At 37.8% G+C, this 19568-nt stretch overlaps 1 protein-coding gene across 1 annotated transcript in view; it reads right to left on the bottom strand.

Annotated features, from left to right (window-relative positions):
• Positions 1-18942, bottom strand: part of SEPSECS (Sep (O-phosphoserine) tRNA:Sec (selenocysteine) tRNA synthase) — a 37122-nt gene extending 18180 nt beyond the window's left edge. Inside the window, exons 1-8 of the mRNA XM_060655319.3 lie at positions 18734-18942; positions 17766-17920; positions 15268-15386; positions 14777-14935; positions 11439-11592; positions 7962-8064; positions 843-972; positions 633-724 (exon numbers count right to left, since the gene is read on the bottom strand). Of these exons, the coding sequence (XP_060511302.1) occupies positions 633-724; positions 843-972; positions 7962-8064; positions 11439-11592; positions 14777-14935; positions 15268-15386; positions 17766-17920; positions 18734-18847 (1026 nt within the window). The 5' untranslated portion in view covers positions 18848-18942. The remainder of the gene's footprint in view (positions 1-632; positions 725-842; positions 973-7961; positions 8065-11438; positions 11593-14776; positions 14936-15267; positions 15387-17765; positions 17921-18733) is intronic.
• Positions 18943-19568: the final 626 nt, after the last annotated feature.

Below are 19568 nucleotides of genomic sequence, written 5' to 3' on the forward strand. Positions count from 1 at the left end.
GAGATGAATAAAACATTTTAGTCTGACCCGCCCTGCCAACACTGTCTCTGTCTACAATTCTGGAGTTGTCCTGAATTAATTAAAGCTAGTTTTTAGTGTTGGAGACAAAGTCTAGTTTTTAAGCACAAATGTCACTTTTCTTTTCACAGCCAACATAACCAATGAGTTCAGCATTGCAGTAATGACAAGGGATGAATTTATTATTTTAGAATGAGAAGCTAGCTAACTTCTGACCTGGTTCTTTCTCCTGTGACTGACATCTCACACCTATACAAGTCTTCAGACTTCCAAAAACTAAGAGGAAACAAACCTGTATGTTTGTTTTTCAAGGGCCTCTATCTTTAAGTGATAAATGAACTGATTTTTACTGAACTAATAAGAATCTCTGATGTAGGAGTTTCTCAAAAAACACAAAAGCAAACTCACTCGTCCAAGATCTCTCACCATATCTGGACAGACAGGAGAGAATGATTCACTGAAAACCCCCTGGGGTGATTCCAGATCAAAGTAAATGCTCTAGGACCGCACTAGCTAGCTATGCCTTCCAAGTGGCAGACCAAAAGGCAAAAACACCAGTAATACGGAAGGATTTTAGTCAAGGGTATGATTTTGTACCGAAGTGGAAAACTTACCTTTCTTTCTTTTAATAGCTTCTTATAGCCATTTGATCCAAGTGATAATAAAGTAATAAGGACATCTAAAGAAGGTGAAGCAGAAGCTCTTCCTGAAATAAGATGAACAAGTCACATTCAGGGCAGGGAAATTAAAATTTATTATAGTGGCCTAGGTACAAATGGAATTTTTGTTAGTTACTTTTTCTGAAGAGCAACTGATTTATTTACCTGGATACATCTTGCTGATTTCCTGAATGAAGGAATCATTAAAGCCAGCAATTATAGCGCCACCTACTGGAACCATGAAATTTTTGTCCAAGCTCTGTACGAAAGCATCTATTCTACCAACTCGAGCCCCCTAGAATGAAGTAACATGTAGTATTACAGATTGGCTTCTAGAAAAAGAGACGACAACTGCTATTAACAAGTAAATACCATTAAACAATGCATGAAATGTCAGATCAGATATTCTAATTTTCTTTGTAACAGTGCCAATAAAGGATTTTTAAGTATTAAATGAGTTTTAAATGCTGCTCCTTTTACGTGAAAGAGCACTTTATAGTTTACCACCTGCTTTCATGCAAACAAATCATTAAATCCTCACACCACCCTGGGGAGGAAGGCAGCGTTTCGGTGGTAGTTCAGGTGCGAACTCAGCTTTGCACCTTAATGTTGGATACGACGGTAGGTTCTTCCCTTGTCTCTCATCTGTGATCTTCCGTTTGACAAGAAATGCCAACAGTGGGTCCTGCAACTATTAACTAACTTTAAACAAGAGTGGCCACCACAATCTAATAGACGTTAGCCACCCATGTTGCCAATCGATCAGCTATACATTTAAGTACTGTACTTCTCTTTGATGCTTGGATAATCTACTACCTGCATGACCACTTTAAGCGACAATCTGTGCTCCTACCACCATTCAGACAACACGAGAGAAAATTTATTTTTCATATCAACTAATGGAATCTTTTTTGTATACTCTTGGCAATGTTTCTAAAGAACTCGTGTTTCCTAATGCCATAATCTTAGGTGATCTTATTCCACTGCAAATGAACTTCAAGTGAAAATCTAATATTCTAGTGAAAAAATGAATACTTACCTACTAGAAATGTAAAAACTAAGTTCTAGTCCCCATCCAACATAGTCTGTGACCTTCTATCTAATGTGCTTCAATTTTCTCCTCTTAAAAATAGAGATACTATCTAAATTTCAACTAAGATAGTTTTTTTTCTTTATCTGTAGTGGCAGATTTTCAATCTGTATTCACAATCTACATTCTTATTAATATAACCACATTTGACCTTCATCTTCACACTTTCCCTCCACATCCATATCTCAGGGAGAATAGAAGGAGCAGATAGCTGGCCTAATCTAAGAGACCAGATCCAGGCAATCGGTAGAAACACAAAAGCAGGAAAGGGAAGCAGACTACTTCGGAAGCTACTGCACGATTGTTTCAATCTCAACCTTTCCCTACTACTCTTCTAATTTCCTCATAAACTATGATCAAAGAAAATCTCACTGTATCACAGGAAAACAGAGAGAAGCATACAAAGACTAATAGAATAACTGAACAGCACACAAAGTAGTAGAAGGTAAAAATAAAGAGGAACAGTTAAGAGTTGTCTTTTATTAACACTTCAGTACTGTCCAAGGCTTCCTGAGAGAAACGTGAGCCTAAATCAGGTACAGGAGTGTAAGAGAACCATCACTGCATTGGACTTTGCTAGAATCCCCTCACCGCTAAAACCCAGAGAGCATAAAAGGCACTACCACACTCCATGGCAAGAAGACAAACAGGCTCCCGAAAAACAGATGGTTTTATCAAAGAAACAGAACACATATCTAAATATTCAGTGTATATCTAAATATTTTTAAAAGATGAAACTTTGCAAAAAAATGTGGAAGTGAAGTATGGTTTTTTTTCAAATTTTTAAGTGAAAAAATGCCAGCTTTAGTGAGATATAATTGACACAGTATGTAGAAGTTTGAGGTGTACGACACGATGATTTGATATATGCATACATTATGAAGTGATTACCATAGTAAGTTTAGTTAATATCCATCAAGTATGGTTTGATAAACTGCTTAGCAAAAAAGATAAAAAAGCAAGCTAGACCCACTCACTGAAGTCAGAGGATATCAATGAGGAGGAAAAAAATACCAGAAGGCTGAAAGGGTTTTTAAATAAAACGGGAATCATACAAGCATGTTCTATGAAGGAAAGGGTTGTCAATTACCAGCTCATTCATTTCCTTGTTTATTCACAAAAGAAATATCTGGGCACTATCAGCTGCCAAACATTGTCCAAGGTTCTAGGGACAACGATAGCAAATAAAACAGATACTTGTTCACATAATAATTTCTGCCAGTATTTATCGAGAACCTACTGTGCGTCAGGTACTGTTCTAAGCACTTCACATCCTTAACCCTTGTAATAACCATATGAGGTAGATGCTACTATAATTGCTATTTTACAGATGAGAAAATTAAGGGACAATAAAACTAAAGCGACCTGCCCAAGGTCAGGAGTGTACTTAATATTAACAGCACAGCTGGGATTCAAATCCAGGCAGTTAAAGCACCTCACTAGAAGTCACCAAGGTAATCAAAGATACAACAGGGACTAAAACCTAGGTAATCTGGAGGAAGAGCCCAGGTTTATAAAATAAACTCTTATTCCCATGGCATTTCCACTCTTCCAACTGCCCAAGCTGAAGCCTTGGGCTCTGAGTTCTCATTTCCTCACACCTCACATCTGATTCATCAGTACAGCCTGTAAGAGCCACTCTCAAAATACATGTGAATCTAACCATTTCTGAACACCTTAATGGCTACCATCCTGGCCTGAGCCACCAACTTATTTCATGTGAGCTCTGCAGCAGCCCTCCACTCTTGCCTCCCTACAGTCTATTACTCACACAGTAGCCACAACGATGGTCAAAAAACGTAAATCACACGTCACTCCCCTGCTCAAAACCCTCCCATGGCTGACGACCATACCAAGGATAAAATCCCAAATGCTAACACACCTCACTTCCCTTTACTACCACTGCCGCCCTCATTTGCCCTGGTCCAGCCATACTGGCCTCCTTGTTCTTTGCATACCCCAAGCACACTCCTGCCTCAGAGTCCTGGCCCTTGCTGTTATCTCCTGTCTGGACTCTAAAGAGCTGCGTGGCCTACTCCTTCCCATCACTCGGGGCTCTGCTCACGTTACTTCCTGGGGAGAACTTTCTGGATCGCTCCATCTAATCTGATACCCCCTTCCCGATCCAGAGCATTTATCAAGGCCCGTCGTACTTATTGTTTACTGTCTGCTTCTGCTCCGTGAAGATAAGGATTTTGTTGTATTCGCCCCTGTATCCCCAGTGCCTAACCTGATGCCTGGCACACAGAGGGAAACCCTGTAATGGTGTGTTGAATGAACTGAGAATTAGGTCTGTGAATAAGTAGTATAATACCTACTTTTCCTAAGTTCTTTTGTTTTTTAATGTTTACTTATTTTTGAAAGCAGGGCAAAAGGGCAGAGAGAGAAGGAGACAGAGGATCCAAGGTGTTTCTCAAATTCTTTTTTTTTTTAATTTTTTTTTTAACATTTATTTATTTTTGAGACAGAGAGAGACAGAGCATGAACAGGGGAGGGGCAGAGAGAGAGGGAGACACAGAATCGGAAGCAGGCTCCAGACTCTGAGCCATCAGCCCAGAGCCCGACGCAGGGCTCGAACTCACAGACCACAAGATCGTGACCTGAGCCGAAGTCGGACGCTCAACCGACTGAGCCACCCAGGCGCCCCTTTTCTCAAATTCTTAATAAGCGAAGCCACTGCTTCCCACACTTCGGGAGCCTTACAATCCATTCTGACTCTAAAAAGATTAATCCTATGTATTTTTGTGACTCTACCACATCCTTCTCCATTAATCCGTCCTACTATCCATATTCCATCAGTCTTCTAAATGAGTCAGTTTAGCATAGAAACAGAAGCACAGGTTGTTCAGAGCTGACTTCAATGACACGTGCATACCAGAATGCTTTCTGTGCTGAGGATTAAGTCACCCTGGGGCAGGGTCTTTAAAATAAAAATAAATAAATAAGCTGACACGCTGTAGCTATAGCTCTTTCTTCACTGACGGTTTGATTACTACACTGCTGTCTTCTCAAGGAAGTGTTTACAGTTTCAGCATGCTGTTTTTTTAAAGGAAAACATGGGGCTTTGAAGCCTCACTGAACTACATGGGCCATTTTGTAGCTACTGGACCTTGGGCAAGTCACTTAATCCTTCTAAGTTTGCTTCTTCATTTATAGAACAGAAATAACAAGTACACCTTAAGTCGTTAGGATTGAGCTAATAAACTTTAAAAGTCCAGGAGGATGCCTGACGCATGGTGGGTACTCAGTAAATGGTACATATATCACTAAGAACTATTGAGATGAATGAAAGCTAACTTTAATTTTCTAGAACATCATGAAACAGCAGTGGCACTCAAAAAGACCCAAATATTTATTTAGTTTAAAGCCACAGTACCAACACCTCTCTTTGTGAGGGCCAATTTGGGAAAATTCAAATGTTTGAGTACTGTTGTTTTTTTTTTTTTTAAGAACTGCTAATTTTAGAAGGTAATACAGTATCTGCGACAATACAACAGCTGTGTTTAAAAACCACTCACCCACCCATCTTAAAGTGTTATTTTCTGGTTAAGATTTTCACCTCACCAAGGAAGAGAGGGGACGACAAAGGCAGGCATTCATGAAGCACACTTCCACGGGCACCTTCTACATCACATCCTGGAACGCACTGTCTATGTCTTAATCTCTCCAGTTATGCCGCCAAATTTTCCAGTATTCAAAATTATACCATGGGCACCACAACACTAAGCACTTCTGGGTTAAATATATAATATCTGAGTGAATGTTTTGGAATCACTGAAATGATCTTTATGAAGATTTCACAGGCATGTGGAGAATACGGAAATGTAATCTATGAAAATTAAATATTTTTTGCACTAAGTTTAAAAAAGTTAACGCTAAATGTACACAACGACTGTCACTATTGTAAAAAAGGAATATACATATAAAAATGAGAAGAAAGTGGACACAAACTATTAAGGGTATTTGTTAGTGTACAGGTTTATGAGTGATATTCTACTCCTTCCTCAGTCTTCTGAACTTTTAGTAATGCTGACGTGCTTAACTTTCAAAAGAATTGAGGCTGATAAAACTTAAAGAGGAAAAGGGGAAAGGGAGAGGAGACATAAAAACAAATCACTGAAATAAAATGTTTTTCAAGATTTCCAGTGTAGAGAATTATACAGCTTTTCTCCGCTACCATTCACATTGGAGATAATCTAGCCTAGAATTGTGATGAAAACGTTCTTTAAAAGTTCAGGAATAATGCAAAAAGATATGGAAGAAATGGTGCATGGTCTTCCTTGACATAACATGCCTACCACCCACTCCAGCTCTGGACTTCTTGCGTTATGTAAACTTACGGATTTCCTCACTGGTTAGGCTAATTTGAGTTGGGTGTCTTTTACTTGCAGCCAATTGCATCCTAACTGGTACAACCTTTGAGTAAAAAAATTAAGCAGGGGCGCCTGGGTGGCTCAGTCAGTGGCATCCGACTTTGGCTCAGGTCACGATCTCACGGTTTGTGAGTTCAAGCCCCATATCAGGCTGTGTGCTAACAGCTCAGAGCCTGGAGCCTGCTTTGGATTCTGTGTCTCCCTCTCTCTGCCCTACCCCCACCCCCCTTGCACTCGGACTGTATCTCTCAAAAATAAATAAACATTAAAAATTTAAAAAAAATTAAGCAGATCAGCTAATACCATCATACAAACCACATTTATATGAGAGATGATACCAGCATGCTCCAAGAAAATTTTTTTTTCCAGATAGGATCTACTTGGCTAAGAAGCATTCACCACCACACTGGAGAAGGTCACAGATAATCTGTGAGTTAAGTCTTGCCCACGTAACACAAACCACATGTGCCAAAACTGAGTATGTGATTCACAACATTATGCGTACAAATTATGTAACTTAACACCATACATGGATAACGCCTATCCACATCCTCATACAGTATAAATAATCGTTGTAGTAGATATAATACTTCATTTACTCATCCAATTTTTTCAGTAACCAGTTATTGAGTATCAACTATGTACCAGAGACCGTCTTAAATACTGAAGACATAACAGCGAACAAAACAAAGTCACAAAGTCTCTTCCCTAACAGAACCTTAATTCTGGTTACTACCAATAACTAGACAATAAAAAAATAAATATCTTATCAAATGGTGAGAAGCGCTATGAAAAACAGAGCAAGAGGTCATCAATTTTAAGAAGCATCCAAATTTTCCACACTACTAGGTCAGAAAAAACATTACCAATTAACATTACAATGTTAATCAGACACCACTGATTCTAAGACACCCCAATTTCAGGGATGTTATAATGTGGAAAAATGTGTACCTTAAAATCAATGTTTCTGGTAAAAAACACAAAAAAGGAGACAGAAAATGCAGGCAAGACACAGGACCCTGTTATTTTAGACAGAGAGTCTAAGAGAGTCTCACTGACTTCAAGAGAGGTAAGACACCAAGTAACTCTCTGGAAGAGGAATCCAGTGAGAGGAAGGAGCAAGAGTAAAAACAGGGCAGTGCACACACATGTGGCACACGGGAGGCACAGAAAAAAAGGCAATTAGGCCCAGAGACAGCGGATGGGAGGGAGAGCACAAGTAAATGAAACTGGAGAAGGTGCAGAGGCCTGAAGACACAAAGCCTTGCAGGTCATGGCGAGATTCTTATTCCGAGCGGGATGGGATGCCCAGACACATTTTCAAAACATGAATCTAAAACAGATGACCAGGATCTAGTTGATGCTTGTAAAAACAAAATCGTCACGTGTTTTAAACCCTGCCAATTCCATAGCTATACACTAAAATGTTTATAAGTGAGGCCATTTCCAGCCTAGGATAATGAGGTACAGTGGTTCCTTAAATGTTAAATATGGAATCAATCATCAATATAGCTTAAAAAAGACAATAATCCAGTAGATTAGAAAAATGAGAATACTGGTAATGAAATGTTCTCAGAAAGTCACAAAAAATAAGCTACTGAAGTATTTCTGTGTTGGTCTTGACCAAAGCTAGTAGTCCGATTACCATTAAAGAAGAATGATTTTTACTGTGTGGCTATAAAATGCTAATTTCTAACCCGCCATGAGTTGAAGATGCTACAGAGTTGATTTTACTACGTTAAGTTGTAAGAAAAACAAAGTAACAATCCTGTAATACGTTAAAATCATTGTTTCTTGACGCATCTTTCTAAACTCTCTTACCTGCTGGATGAGGTGCATACATTTGGAAGACTGCACCCCGTACGCATTGTTGACTACATGCGGAATGCCGTAATCAGCACAAATCACAGCCAGTTCTTCTAATCTACAGACATAAATATTCAACAGAAAGACATATTTTTACTGTGCTTTTATAAATTACAGTGTGAAAACTTTTCTAATTTAATAGTTATTCTTAATGTACACTAGGAAAAAAATGGGAAAATTGAAATTTCTATATCAGAATTTTAGCATAAAATTCAGCAGCAGGCACTTTAGGATAAATCTAAAAAAGCTTTTAAAATAATGTTACCAATAAATGAGAAACGGGTATTTATAAAAACTTACATAGATGGTAGCTTTTAAATCGCTTTAAAATTTCCTATATATATATATATAAAGCAAGAAGCAGATTATAATGACCCCTTACAAGGTGGTATGCTCATTTTTAAATGCTTTTGGTTGCTTATTATACTAAAGCTAATATCTGCAAAATAATTAGCATATCTTGAAATCTTAAGAAATCTCACATTTAACATCTCATAAAGTAAAAAATACATTTTCAAGTAGACTTTAATGTATTAAAAAATACAGAACATTAAAACGTTTCAGTACCAAAATAACATTTTCCAACAACTTGGAAACTAAAGAATCTTTTAAATAGCTGCCAGTTTTAAATTCACTCTTACTTTTTCATTTGACACTCCTTATATTAAAACAATTTGAGAGTCTAACTCTATGTAAAGTAAGGTAATAAATTTCAATTAGAATGTAATAAATGATGTTCCTCTGAGAAACTAACTACTACTTGTGACGGAGGTGATCTCTTAATAGAAATGTCTTCACGTGCTGTGAAGCTAAGACTAAATCCTATGATTTAATAAAGTTAAATTTTTAAAAAATGTTCTTTTTACAATATAAAGAATCTAGAAGCAAAGCACTTTTATTCAGTAAAAGTTCTTTCCCACACGGATGTATTTCAAATATCTATTACATAGTTTTATTACTTACTTTTGCCAAATACGTTTTCTTTTTTAGTAGATACGCGTTAATATGTTTTTAAAGTACAGATAGGACTGACATTATTCTGTTCATTTGTCCGAAGTTTTCAATCTACTTCCTTAAAGTATTATGAATTAAAGAGTCATTTTATCATTCATTTTCATAAAGCTCACAAATTGACACAGGAACCTTTCTACTACTTAAATTAATCAGACGTCGTTTTTAACAAACTAGACCTTCTGGGATATACCCAAGTATTTTCTTCACAAAATGCACTTTTATGTGTTTGTGTTCTAATGAAAGCATTCCTTAATAACAAACTTCCTTGACCGTAAGATACTATAACAACATAAAGTACTATTTTAAAAAGAAAAAAGAATCACTTGTGAGTAGTTTTAAATACTCAGAATTGAGGAAGTCTGCTCATGTTTAGAGCGTGTATAAAGGTATTTAATGAAAGGCAAGGAGAGACAAAAAATCTTACATGTGAATCAAATTGTATTCTAACTTAGCAGCCAACTGAAGATCAGCTTGTCAAATAGAAAAAAATGATATCCTTTTTTATTACATTTCCTTTGACTGATTTTGCCCCACAATACTCTGTCAAATGAATTAATAAAGACAACGTATATATACATCTATTCAAATTAAGACTATAAAGGAATTAAGCTTAATGCAATGAAATAAAATCATATTTTAAATTTAATAAAATCAGAAGTTCAAACATATTACTACAACTGTGTATTACCATTTTCCTAAAGTTCACCCATACCAGAAACAGTCATTCTATAACACAACTAAAAATAATGGCACATGAGAATTTTGCTCACTGATAAAAAACTTTCGTGATTTGTTTCCAAAAGAGATAATACATGTAAAATACTTAACCCTACACCAAGCATACTGTAAACATCAAAAAAAAGTCAAAATGAAACAAAACTATCCTCAAGCATAAATAATCTAACATAGGGGCCCCTAGGTGGCTCAGTTGGTTCAGCATCTGACTTCGGCTCAGGGCATGATCTCACAGTTCGTGAGTTCAAGCCCCGCATTGGGCTCTGTGCTAACAGCTCAGAGCCTGGAGCCTGCTTTGGATTCTGTGTCTCCCTCTCTCTCTCTCTGCCCTCCCCCGCTCGCACTCTGTCTCTCTCTCTCTCAAAAATAAACATTAAAAAAATCTATCACAAATATCCATGTGCTGTTTTTAGAAATGGGATTTATTTCTATCACGTTAAAATTCTTCTAGATAGCAATATCATCAATGAAGAACAATAGAGATGTTTATTTAATATTTCAATACAAATTTAAAATCTGATTGGTAAGTAATGAATAAACAACAAAAGCATATGTAACATAATCTTAAAATAGAATCCACAGAGTAACATAACAAGGTAAATTTTCAAAAGCATGCTCTTAAAATTGTCTCTTAAAACATGCCTATAATAATAAATAGTAATAATAATAGTAAAATGATAAAAATTAACATACATTCATTACTGCTGAAGTATGTGATTCCATGAATTAAAACTAAAGTATATACAACTCAACCTAAAAAAAATAGTCCAAGTCAATATAGTTTTCACCAATTATTAGCACATCAGTTCAAAATGTTCAAATGAAACAGCTGCTGTCAAAACTAGGAATCTGTATTACTATACTCAGGCCTATTACATTTCCAGAATAAACATTTGTGGACACCCTTTAAAGAGTAAACATTTGCTTTTTCCCTTTCTGCTTTTCTTTATTCTTTTCTTCCCTTTTCTCTTGAGAGAAGAAAGGTGCAAGTGAGCAAGGGGGAGAGGGGGAGGGAGGGGGAGAGAAGAGAGAAAGAGAGCAGCAATGCTCTCCTGAAGCGAGGCTCCAGCTCAGCCGATGTGGGGATGTGGGACTCGAAATCACACACTGTGAGATCATGACCTGAGCGGAAGCCAGATGCTTAACAACAGAGTGACCTAAGTGTCCTTGCTTTTCTTAAATGTATGCATTTTTCTCAAAATGCAAAGACATCCACTGTGAACACTTGAGTGTACATGTGAGTTAATCTTCCAATTAAAAGAATTCAAAAGGCAATAAATAATCCTAAAATTTTCTATTTAAAAATCTGTTAATACTGATAGTTCTTACATAGGAAAACTTACTGTAAGATCAAAGAAATGGAGATAGCAATGAAAACAAGTAAATCCAACATTATGCTTAGAAACTTCTACAAAACAATGAGGAAAAGATACACAGAGATTAGAAACAGGAACAAACAAGAAAACAGAGATGTTTTTTGTCTGCTCAGGTCCACTTGCTACTAGTTGTTTTCCCAACTTCTCTACCCAAATTTTCATTTTCCCAAACCACTGTCGTTTCTCCACCGGTCCATTCACCTATTTACTGCCACGTGTTACTTAAGCATGTTTGACAATTAGTAGGTCTGCATTTCACTTAAAAGACCAATCAACATCTACAGGACAGTATTTACAAATTATTTACCTATCAGGCACCCTTGGAGCAAAACAGGAGGTAGTAGAATGAACGCACAGAATGTGATCAGGCCCAAGTTCCCGGACTTTAGCCTCCACTGCTTCCAGGTCTGTGCGCAGCTCGTCACCTTCTAACACGTTCTCTATCACCACAGGTTCAAAACCTAACCAAGCCAATCCGAGATCAAAGTGTTAGGTAAACGAAAGTAAGAAAAATCCTGGAACTCTAGGAAACAGTGCCATTCTGCATAAGAACTCTAAATATTTGATTTGGTCAGTGAACCCTCCCCTAGTGATAAAGACCTGGCTCAATACTGGTATGAGTCAAAGGCAGGTCAAAATAATGTGAAGGACCCCTAGACCACAATTAGGACCACAAAACTATTTAACACTCAGATATGCCTAGAAAGATATGCCTATTTCTGGGAAGGAAAACAAATGTCAAATAGACACCTATAAAAGTAATTACAGAGTCATTGATAAAAGGATCACAGTACATACAATTTCAGACCACAGAAAAGTAAATCTACTCATTCTCTGGCAACATTTCATTCTAAGTTCACCTTATGTCAGGAATGAACAAAAAACTAATACAATTCAAGTACCAAAACAAATCACAATCAACTTAGTATTTTACTAAGGAAAAAGTAATGCATTTTAGTAGCCTAATGATCACTGACCCATCTCATAGTTTACAAGGGTCTTCTATAACTTACATACAAAAACTTTCCCAATTGTCAATTGAATTAGTACACTTAACTAGCATATGCTCAAAGGTCTACCCAAATAATAACTATGTAATTTTGTATGGTGAATATTTAGAGATCCATGAACATTAAGAGTTGTACGTGCAACATATACACTAAATAATGTATGAAGCATTTATTTTTTTCATATGAAATTTATTGTCAAATTGGTTTCCATACAACACCCAGTGCTCATCCCAACATGTAAAGTATTTAGATAACTAAATTATTTTGTAATATTAGTAAGTACTTAGGGTAAAAGTAAAATCTAAGTGCTTAAATCTTACAAACTGGATAGAAACTAAACTTGGGAAATTTTACACATAAAGTTATTATGCAGTTACATCTTGAGTCTTCCCAAATAGCAAATCCACAGCAGACTAGATTCATGGATTTAGGAGCTGTAAGAGATTTAGAAACCATTTAGCTGATCTCACTCGTGTCAAAGATAAGGGTGTTGAAGTTTAGGAAAATTGAGTGGCTTTCACAAGACCACACAACAAATTAAAGCACAGTTATGAGCAAGTAGTTTTGTGTTCTAAAATCCATATCAAGTTGTCTGCATTCTATCTACAGAAATATAAAAACCTGGCCACCATAAAATCAATTCAATTATGTTGGTGCAGAGATGTCCAGGTTTTATACCTGTATTTTCACAGCTATCAAAACAAACACACAAAACTTTACTTAAATAAGTAGCTTCCTAATTACAGCTGATTTTCTATTATTTCTCAAATTCTCTAGACACGATCTTATTTTTGCTTTTAAAACTTTTTAAAATGAAAATTTTTTTTGAGGATACAACTATCTTATTTACTAAGAATTAGGCTATCCTAAGAAAGGATAAACTATAAATTGTAGTACAAATCCTAACATCTTTTGGAAAAGTTTCCAGTTTTTCAACATGGCAATCTTTCCCAGAAGTTTGGTTATTAGTTCTTTGGTTAACATGATATAAATAAACAGACTTAACAACTTTACGCCACTTAAAATAAATCGGTTTATTTTTTAAAAGTCTATCAGTTTCTGCTATATGTCCTTACTATGAATCCCTTTACATGAGTTTCTTTAGGATTACTTACACAGTTTAATTATAGCCTAATACAGTTCATTTCATACAACACACTGAGGCCATTCAAAATTAACCTCAAATTCTCAATTTCGACTTGAATTAATCAAGCCAAATACTAAAATACCAAAGTAGAGTTTCTGCCTCATTTATACTTAATAATGTCTATATCCTTACACTTTTTCTTTCTTTCTTTCTTGACTTAGAGACAGAAAGAAAGTGTGTGCATGTGTGCACGTGAGTGCAAGCAGGGAAGGGGCAGAGAGTAAGGGGGAGAGAGAATCCCAAGCAGGCTGTGTGGAGTCTGACGCTCAATCCCATGAACTGAACCATGAGATCATGACCTGAGCCAAAATCAAGAGTCACACATTCAACCAACTGAGCCACCCAGGTACCCCTGTATCCTTACACTTTGATTCATGCTAATAATTTATGTGTATTCCACTTATGTATATGCAACAACCATTCCTGAAGCACGGTCTATGCTCCAAGGATTGCTGTTGGGCATTTCATATGCCATCCTATTTAATACTCAAAACAATCTTGTGAGACGGGTAATCATATTCTTTAAAATGGGGACATATGATACAGCAATTCCACTTCTGAGTATACACCCCAAAGAATTCAAAGCAGAGACTCGAACAGGTACTTAAGCACCCATATTCATAGCAGCATTATTCACAAGAGCCAAAAAGTGAAAGCAACCCAAGTGTCCATCAATGAATGAATGAATGAATGAACAAACGAAATGTGAAATATATATACGTATATCTATGCATATATATATATGTATATATACACAGTGGAATATTAGCCTTAAAAAAGGAAAGAAATTCTGATACGTGCTACAACATGGATGAACTTTAAAGATACTATGCTAGGGGTGCCTGGGTGGCTCAGTCGGTTGGGCATCCGACTTCGGCTCAGGTCACGATCTCGCAGTCTGTGAGTTCAAGCCCTGTGTCGGGATCTGGGCTGATGGCTCAGAGCCTGGAGCCTGCTTCTGATTCTGTGTCTCCCTCTCTCTCTGCCCCTCCCCCGTTCATGCTCTGTCTCTCTCTGTCTCAAAAATAAATAAAACGTTAAAAAAAAAAAATTTAGTTTAAAAAAAAAAAAAAAAAAAGATACTATGCTGTGTGAAATAAGCCAGTCTCAAAAGGACGAATACTCTGATTCCACTTACATGAAGGACCCAGAGTAGTCAGATTCATAGAGACAGAAAGTAGAAAGGTGATTGTTAGGAACTGGGGGTAGTGTGGAGGGAGCAGTTATTGTTTAATGGGTAGAGACTCAGTTTAAGAGGATGAAAAAGTTCTGGAGCTGGTGTTACGCAATGGTTGCACAACAATGTGAATGTATTTAATGTCAGAGAACTATACCTTTAAAAATGATTAAAATGGTAAATCTTGTTATGTGTATTTTATGACAATAAAAGGAAGGAATAGGAACACGCTTAGTTTCTTTCTCACTCATCTATCTCTATATAAACAGTCTGAATCTTCTGCATTATGTATGCCACTCCTCTTCCTTTACCTGCAGTGATCATGGATTTAAAGCAGGACTTCTGGTCTATTCTCGGCCATATAATATATTTTGCCTTTGGTCTTCTGTGTCGTAATGTTAAGAAACACAAGGTTAGACTCATACCAGTTGCCATAGGAACTACAAAGCAGTTGGTCACTGTATGGACACCTAAAAATAAGAAGTAAAAGAGAAATTAGTTATTCCACTGAAAAACCAGCACCCTTCTTGAAGAAATGATATACTTCTTCAATTAAATAGTAAGAGTTATAGACTTAGTGCTTCTTCTGTCCTTGGTCTCAGGAGGCTCACTGCCAAATTCATCCTCCTGGCTTATGGTTCTGATTTTCCATCTTTTTCTAAAGGGTTTTAAAATATATATATATATGTATCTTTTCAAAAGCCATTTATAACCTATTTGGAAAGAGGCATTAATAAAAGATATTAGGCAAAAGGGTGTATGTCTGGTCAGCCAAAAGTATTATGATTAACATAGTACATACCAGCCAACTTTATGATGTCCAGGACCAAAGAATTGGTAACTTTGTTCAAAAGGCTAGAACCTGCAGCTTTTGGTTGCACAGCAGAAATATCACCCGATCGTCCAATTCCATGAATGAACCTAAGCAAAAAATGGGCCAACAACTGGACAAAAATATTCAGTGTTCTAAGTAATCCACTGTATAAGTATATAGACACAATAATCAAAACAACAGGCAACACTTGACTATTGTAGATATTTTTCATACACTATTAACAATGTAAAAATACCCTAGTTAAGTTGAAACAAATTCATCATTTATACTGTGGTAGCTAGTCTCCCAAGATGGCCACCATCAATTCCTTTTCTCCCTACGCTACACACTATTGTCAACACCAAGAGAGAGAATCAAATTCCTCTGCATTGAATCTGCACTGGCCTTAGTGAACTGCTCGGCCAGGAAGAATCTAGCAAGAAGTGATGGTCTGGAATTTCTGATCTAGGTCAAAGAAGCCTTAAAGCTTCACCTGACCTCTTGAAGGGCTTGCTTTTGTGGGCGTTCCCTCTCATAATCCAGCGGCCATGCTGGGAGAGGCCCATGCCACCTGGAGAGGCCCATGCCACCTGGAGAGGCCATCTGATCTCTCAGCCATCTAAGTGAGTCAACTTAGATAAACTGTCCAGTTGAACCTAATGACTAAATGCTCAGCCAACATCTGACTACAACTGTATGAGAGACAGAAAGCAATAATCATCCTGCTGAGCCCAGTTAACCCCCAGAACTTTGAGAGATAATAATAAATGATTGTTTTCAGCCACTAAGTTTCGAGGTATATGTTGGCAGCAATAGAAAACCAGAATATATGTAACATCAGATTCTCTTCTTTCTTTCCATTTCCTTAACCAGAGCAGTGGACTAAGTTCCCATGGGCATGAGCTGCTATTTCAAATATCACCTTAATTTTAAAAATACTACAGTTGACCCCTGAAGGCAGGAGTTTGGGGGGTGGCCCACACAGTCAAAAATTCACAAATAACTTTGATTCCCCCAAAACTTAATTACTAATAGCCTACTGTTGACTGGAAGCCCTACCAATTGACACATATCCTGTATGTGTATTATATACTGTTTTCCAACAATAAGGTAAATTAGAGAAAAGATCATGTTATTAAGAATATCATAAGGAACAGCAAATGCATTTACAAGTACTGTACTATATTCATCAAAAAAAAAAAAAAATCCACATGTGAGTGGACCTGCACATTTCAAACCTATATTGGTCAAGGGTCAACTGTGTATACTCCTTAAAATAGTGTGCAAATCTACTCATTGTATATTAGATGATGTCATACATGTGAGAGATACCTTTGAATATTCTTCAGAATCAAAAGTCTGTTTGTACTTTATAGTTAGATCAGAAATCCTTCACACTGGGATTATCACAGAACACTAGTGTTATACTTCATTATCCCTGAAACCTAATGTAGAAAGCATTTTTTTACAAATATTATAAATCATGTTATCAGCCCATGTTAACCATGAATTTTTCATCCAAGTTATAGATTCATTATTATTATTAGTTCCGACTGCAATGGTTTTGATTGAAATAAAATTCTACTATCTGCAGAAGAGTTTCATCACTGCAAATTTCAAGACAGGAGTGTTTACTAGTTTACCTATATTTCATGGAAACTTTGAAGAACAGAGAAATGATCATATTTGGAAATACTACCAATTAAATGGTTAACAGAATTGATAAAAAGCTCTCTAAAATATTGCAAAAGAAAAAGGTGACTTAATAATCTAAAATCAAATTTAATGTATCTTTCCTGCATCTACTGCAACAAAGCAAGGTATTTATAAAATAACTCATTTTAGATACAGATGAACAACATTTTAAAGTTCTACCTACATATCATTCTCTTAAAAAAAAACAAAAACAAACTTGCAATGTTAGAAAAGAAACAGCAAACTGGGGCACCTGGATGGCTCAGTCGGTTGGGCAGCCAACTTCAGCTCAGGTCATGACCTCACGGTCCATGAGATCAAGCCCTGTGTTGGGCTCTTGCTGACAGCTCAGAACTTGGAGTCTGCTTCAGATTTTGTGTCTCCCTCTTTCTCTGCCCCTCCCCTGCTCATGGTCTCTCTCTCTCTCTCAAAAATAAACATTAAAGAAATTAAAAAAAAAAAACCAAAAACCCAGCAAACTATAAACAACCTTAACATATTTAAACTCTTACAACCAAACAGGCTTATTACATTAAACGTTATTAACAGAACGTATAGGCAGTATTGTTCACCACCCAGAACCTGACAGAATAGCCACCACTGTCATCCTACTGTCCTGAAAAACACATACTCAAATTGTTTCCATCTCCCTGTTGCATCTAGTTTCTATGTCCATTTGAATAGGGGAGAAGTAGGTTACCAATGGACATTGTATAATTTAATGTTACTATTACCACCATTGTTTTTAACAAAAAAAAGGGGGGGGAATGTCTTCTACTTTAAAAATATACCTGTAATGACGCCGAGCAACTAATGCAGATGCCACTCTCCCTTCTCTTTCACCAACACCACAATTACCCAGGAAGTTGTTGCTGTCCATGATCGCAAGTTCATGCAAAAAGAGTTCAAGTGTACTTTCATCCCAACCATCCTCTGGACACTTGCCCTTTAAACAAAACAAAACAAAACAAGTATATTGAAGAAAACCATCCCCCAGGACCTTACTTCAATACATTTTTTAAACTTTGTAATGTGTATTTTGCCATACTCCTTGCTTTCTAAACTTCAGACATAAATTCCGCACTATGCAGAAACCTCGAATAGGCAAAACATTCGTTACACTGCATTACAATTCTCTACAGATTGCCAGAAGTGATAATAAATGAATACGATGAGATCTACTCAGGTTTGATGTTTCAATGAGTTAAAGTAACTGAAAACCAATAAACCTTATCCTCAACGAGGACTGTTCCAACCAGGCTGCTGAAACTAGGGATTGTCAAACGTCAGTGAAATTAAAATTCGGCATACTGGTAGGAACGAGACCTGTGAAGTTCGGGGGCAGCTCTTGGCTCGAGTTAGTATGTCGTGGTTTAGAAACAAAGTGTTCCGTGAGTCCTTGGGAGTAGTGGAAGACGGAAGATGCCAACCTTACCCTTTTCGCCAACAAAACAGTAGCAACTGGGACTTCCACATCCCGAAGTTAGAAAACAACCAGACTCAAAATCCCGACTCCCGCACGCTCCCTTCACAACACTCTCTGGGTTTTGCTGACTTTGGTGAGGCTGAGAAGGAGCTGAGCGCAGCAAGTCAGCACAATGCTTGCCAAGCTGCGACAGACTGCCGCGGACAGGTCTCAACCAGCAAAGAGAAGCGGGTGGGCAGGACGCAGCACGACCGGGGCGCTGGGCGGAACCGGAGGCTGGGGGGGCGGGGGGGGGGGGCGCTGCGGCTGGAGAGGGACCCGACAGCTCGGTACCTTCTCCAGAAGCAGCCGTACGAGGTGCTCATGCGAGCGGCGGGCCTCACAACCCTGCCGCACGTAAGCCGGCGACACCAGCCGCTCGCCCGCCGCGAAGCTCTCGCGGTTCATTTCGGCGGTGGCGACCGCAGCAAGAGAACACTCGACACACCCTGCACCCACTACTGAACCGGGACGCAACTCGCCGCCTGGACGGTACGGCAAGGCCTTGGGACAAAAAGCGCGTCTCGCTTTCGCACATGCGCAATCCGCATAGATGGGGCACTAGCAAGCGTGGACTTGAGCATGCGCAGACGTCTGCGCGTGTGGCGGGCTCCTGAGAAGGGCTTAAAGGAAGAGTTTGCCTTTGTGCAGAGGGGCCGAGGAAAGTACAGGGAAGCTATGTGAACTTCTCTGCAGAAAAACTTTCGGATCTTATGTGTTCCAACTCCGTTGAATGGTGAGAGTTGCGCAGTCTGTGCTTCAGCCTTACACAGTGTTTCTCATATTGCAGAACCTTTCATCCTTTTTGCACGTCCCAACATTTCCTATTATTGCCTTGACAGCCCGCTACGAAATAACCGTGTCCCGTTCCTTCTGTCCTTTGCACTACAGAAAGCCCCAATACTTGTCACCCACCAACTGATTTTACTTTTTTTTTTTTTTTTTGTATACCCCACACCCACGCCCACATACCCATGGATATAAACTTCCTAAAGTCTAGGGACTTGGTTTTCGCTGCCATACCTCCCCAAGCGCCTAGAACAGTGCCCAGAATATATAGTAGGGACTACAAAAATTTTCATGTTGATTTAATGAATTGCTTTGACCATTAAACAACCCAGGGCTAGGT

The sequence above is a fragment of the Panthera onca genome, chromosome B1, assembly GCF_046562875.1.
Source record: "Panthera onca isolate mPanOnc1 chromosome B1, mPanOnc1 haplotype 2, whole genome shotgun sequence".
NCBI lineage: Eukaryota > Metazoa > Chordata > Mammalia > Carnivora > Felidae > Panthera > Panthera onca.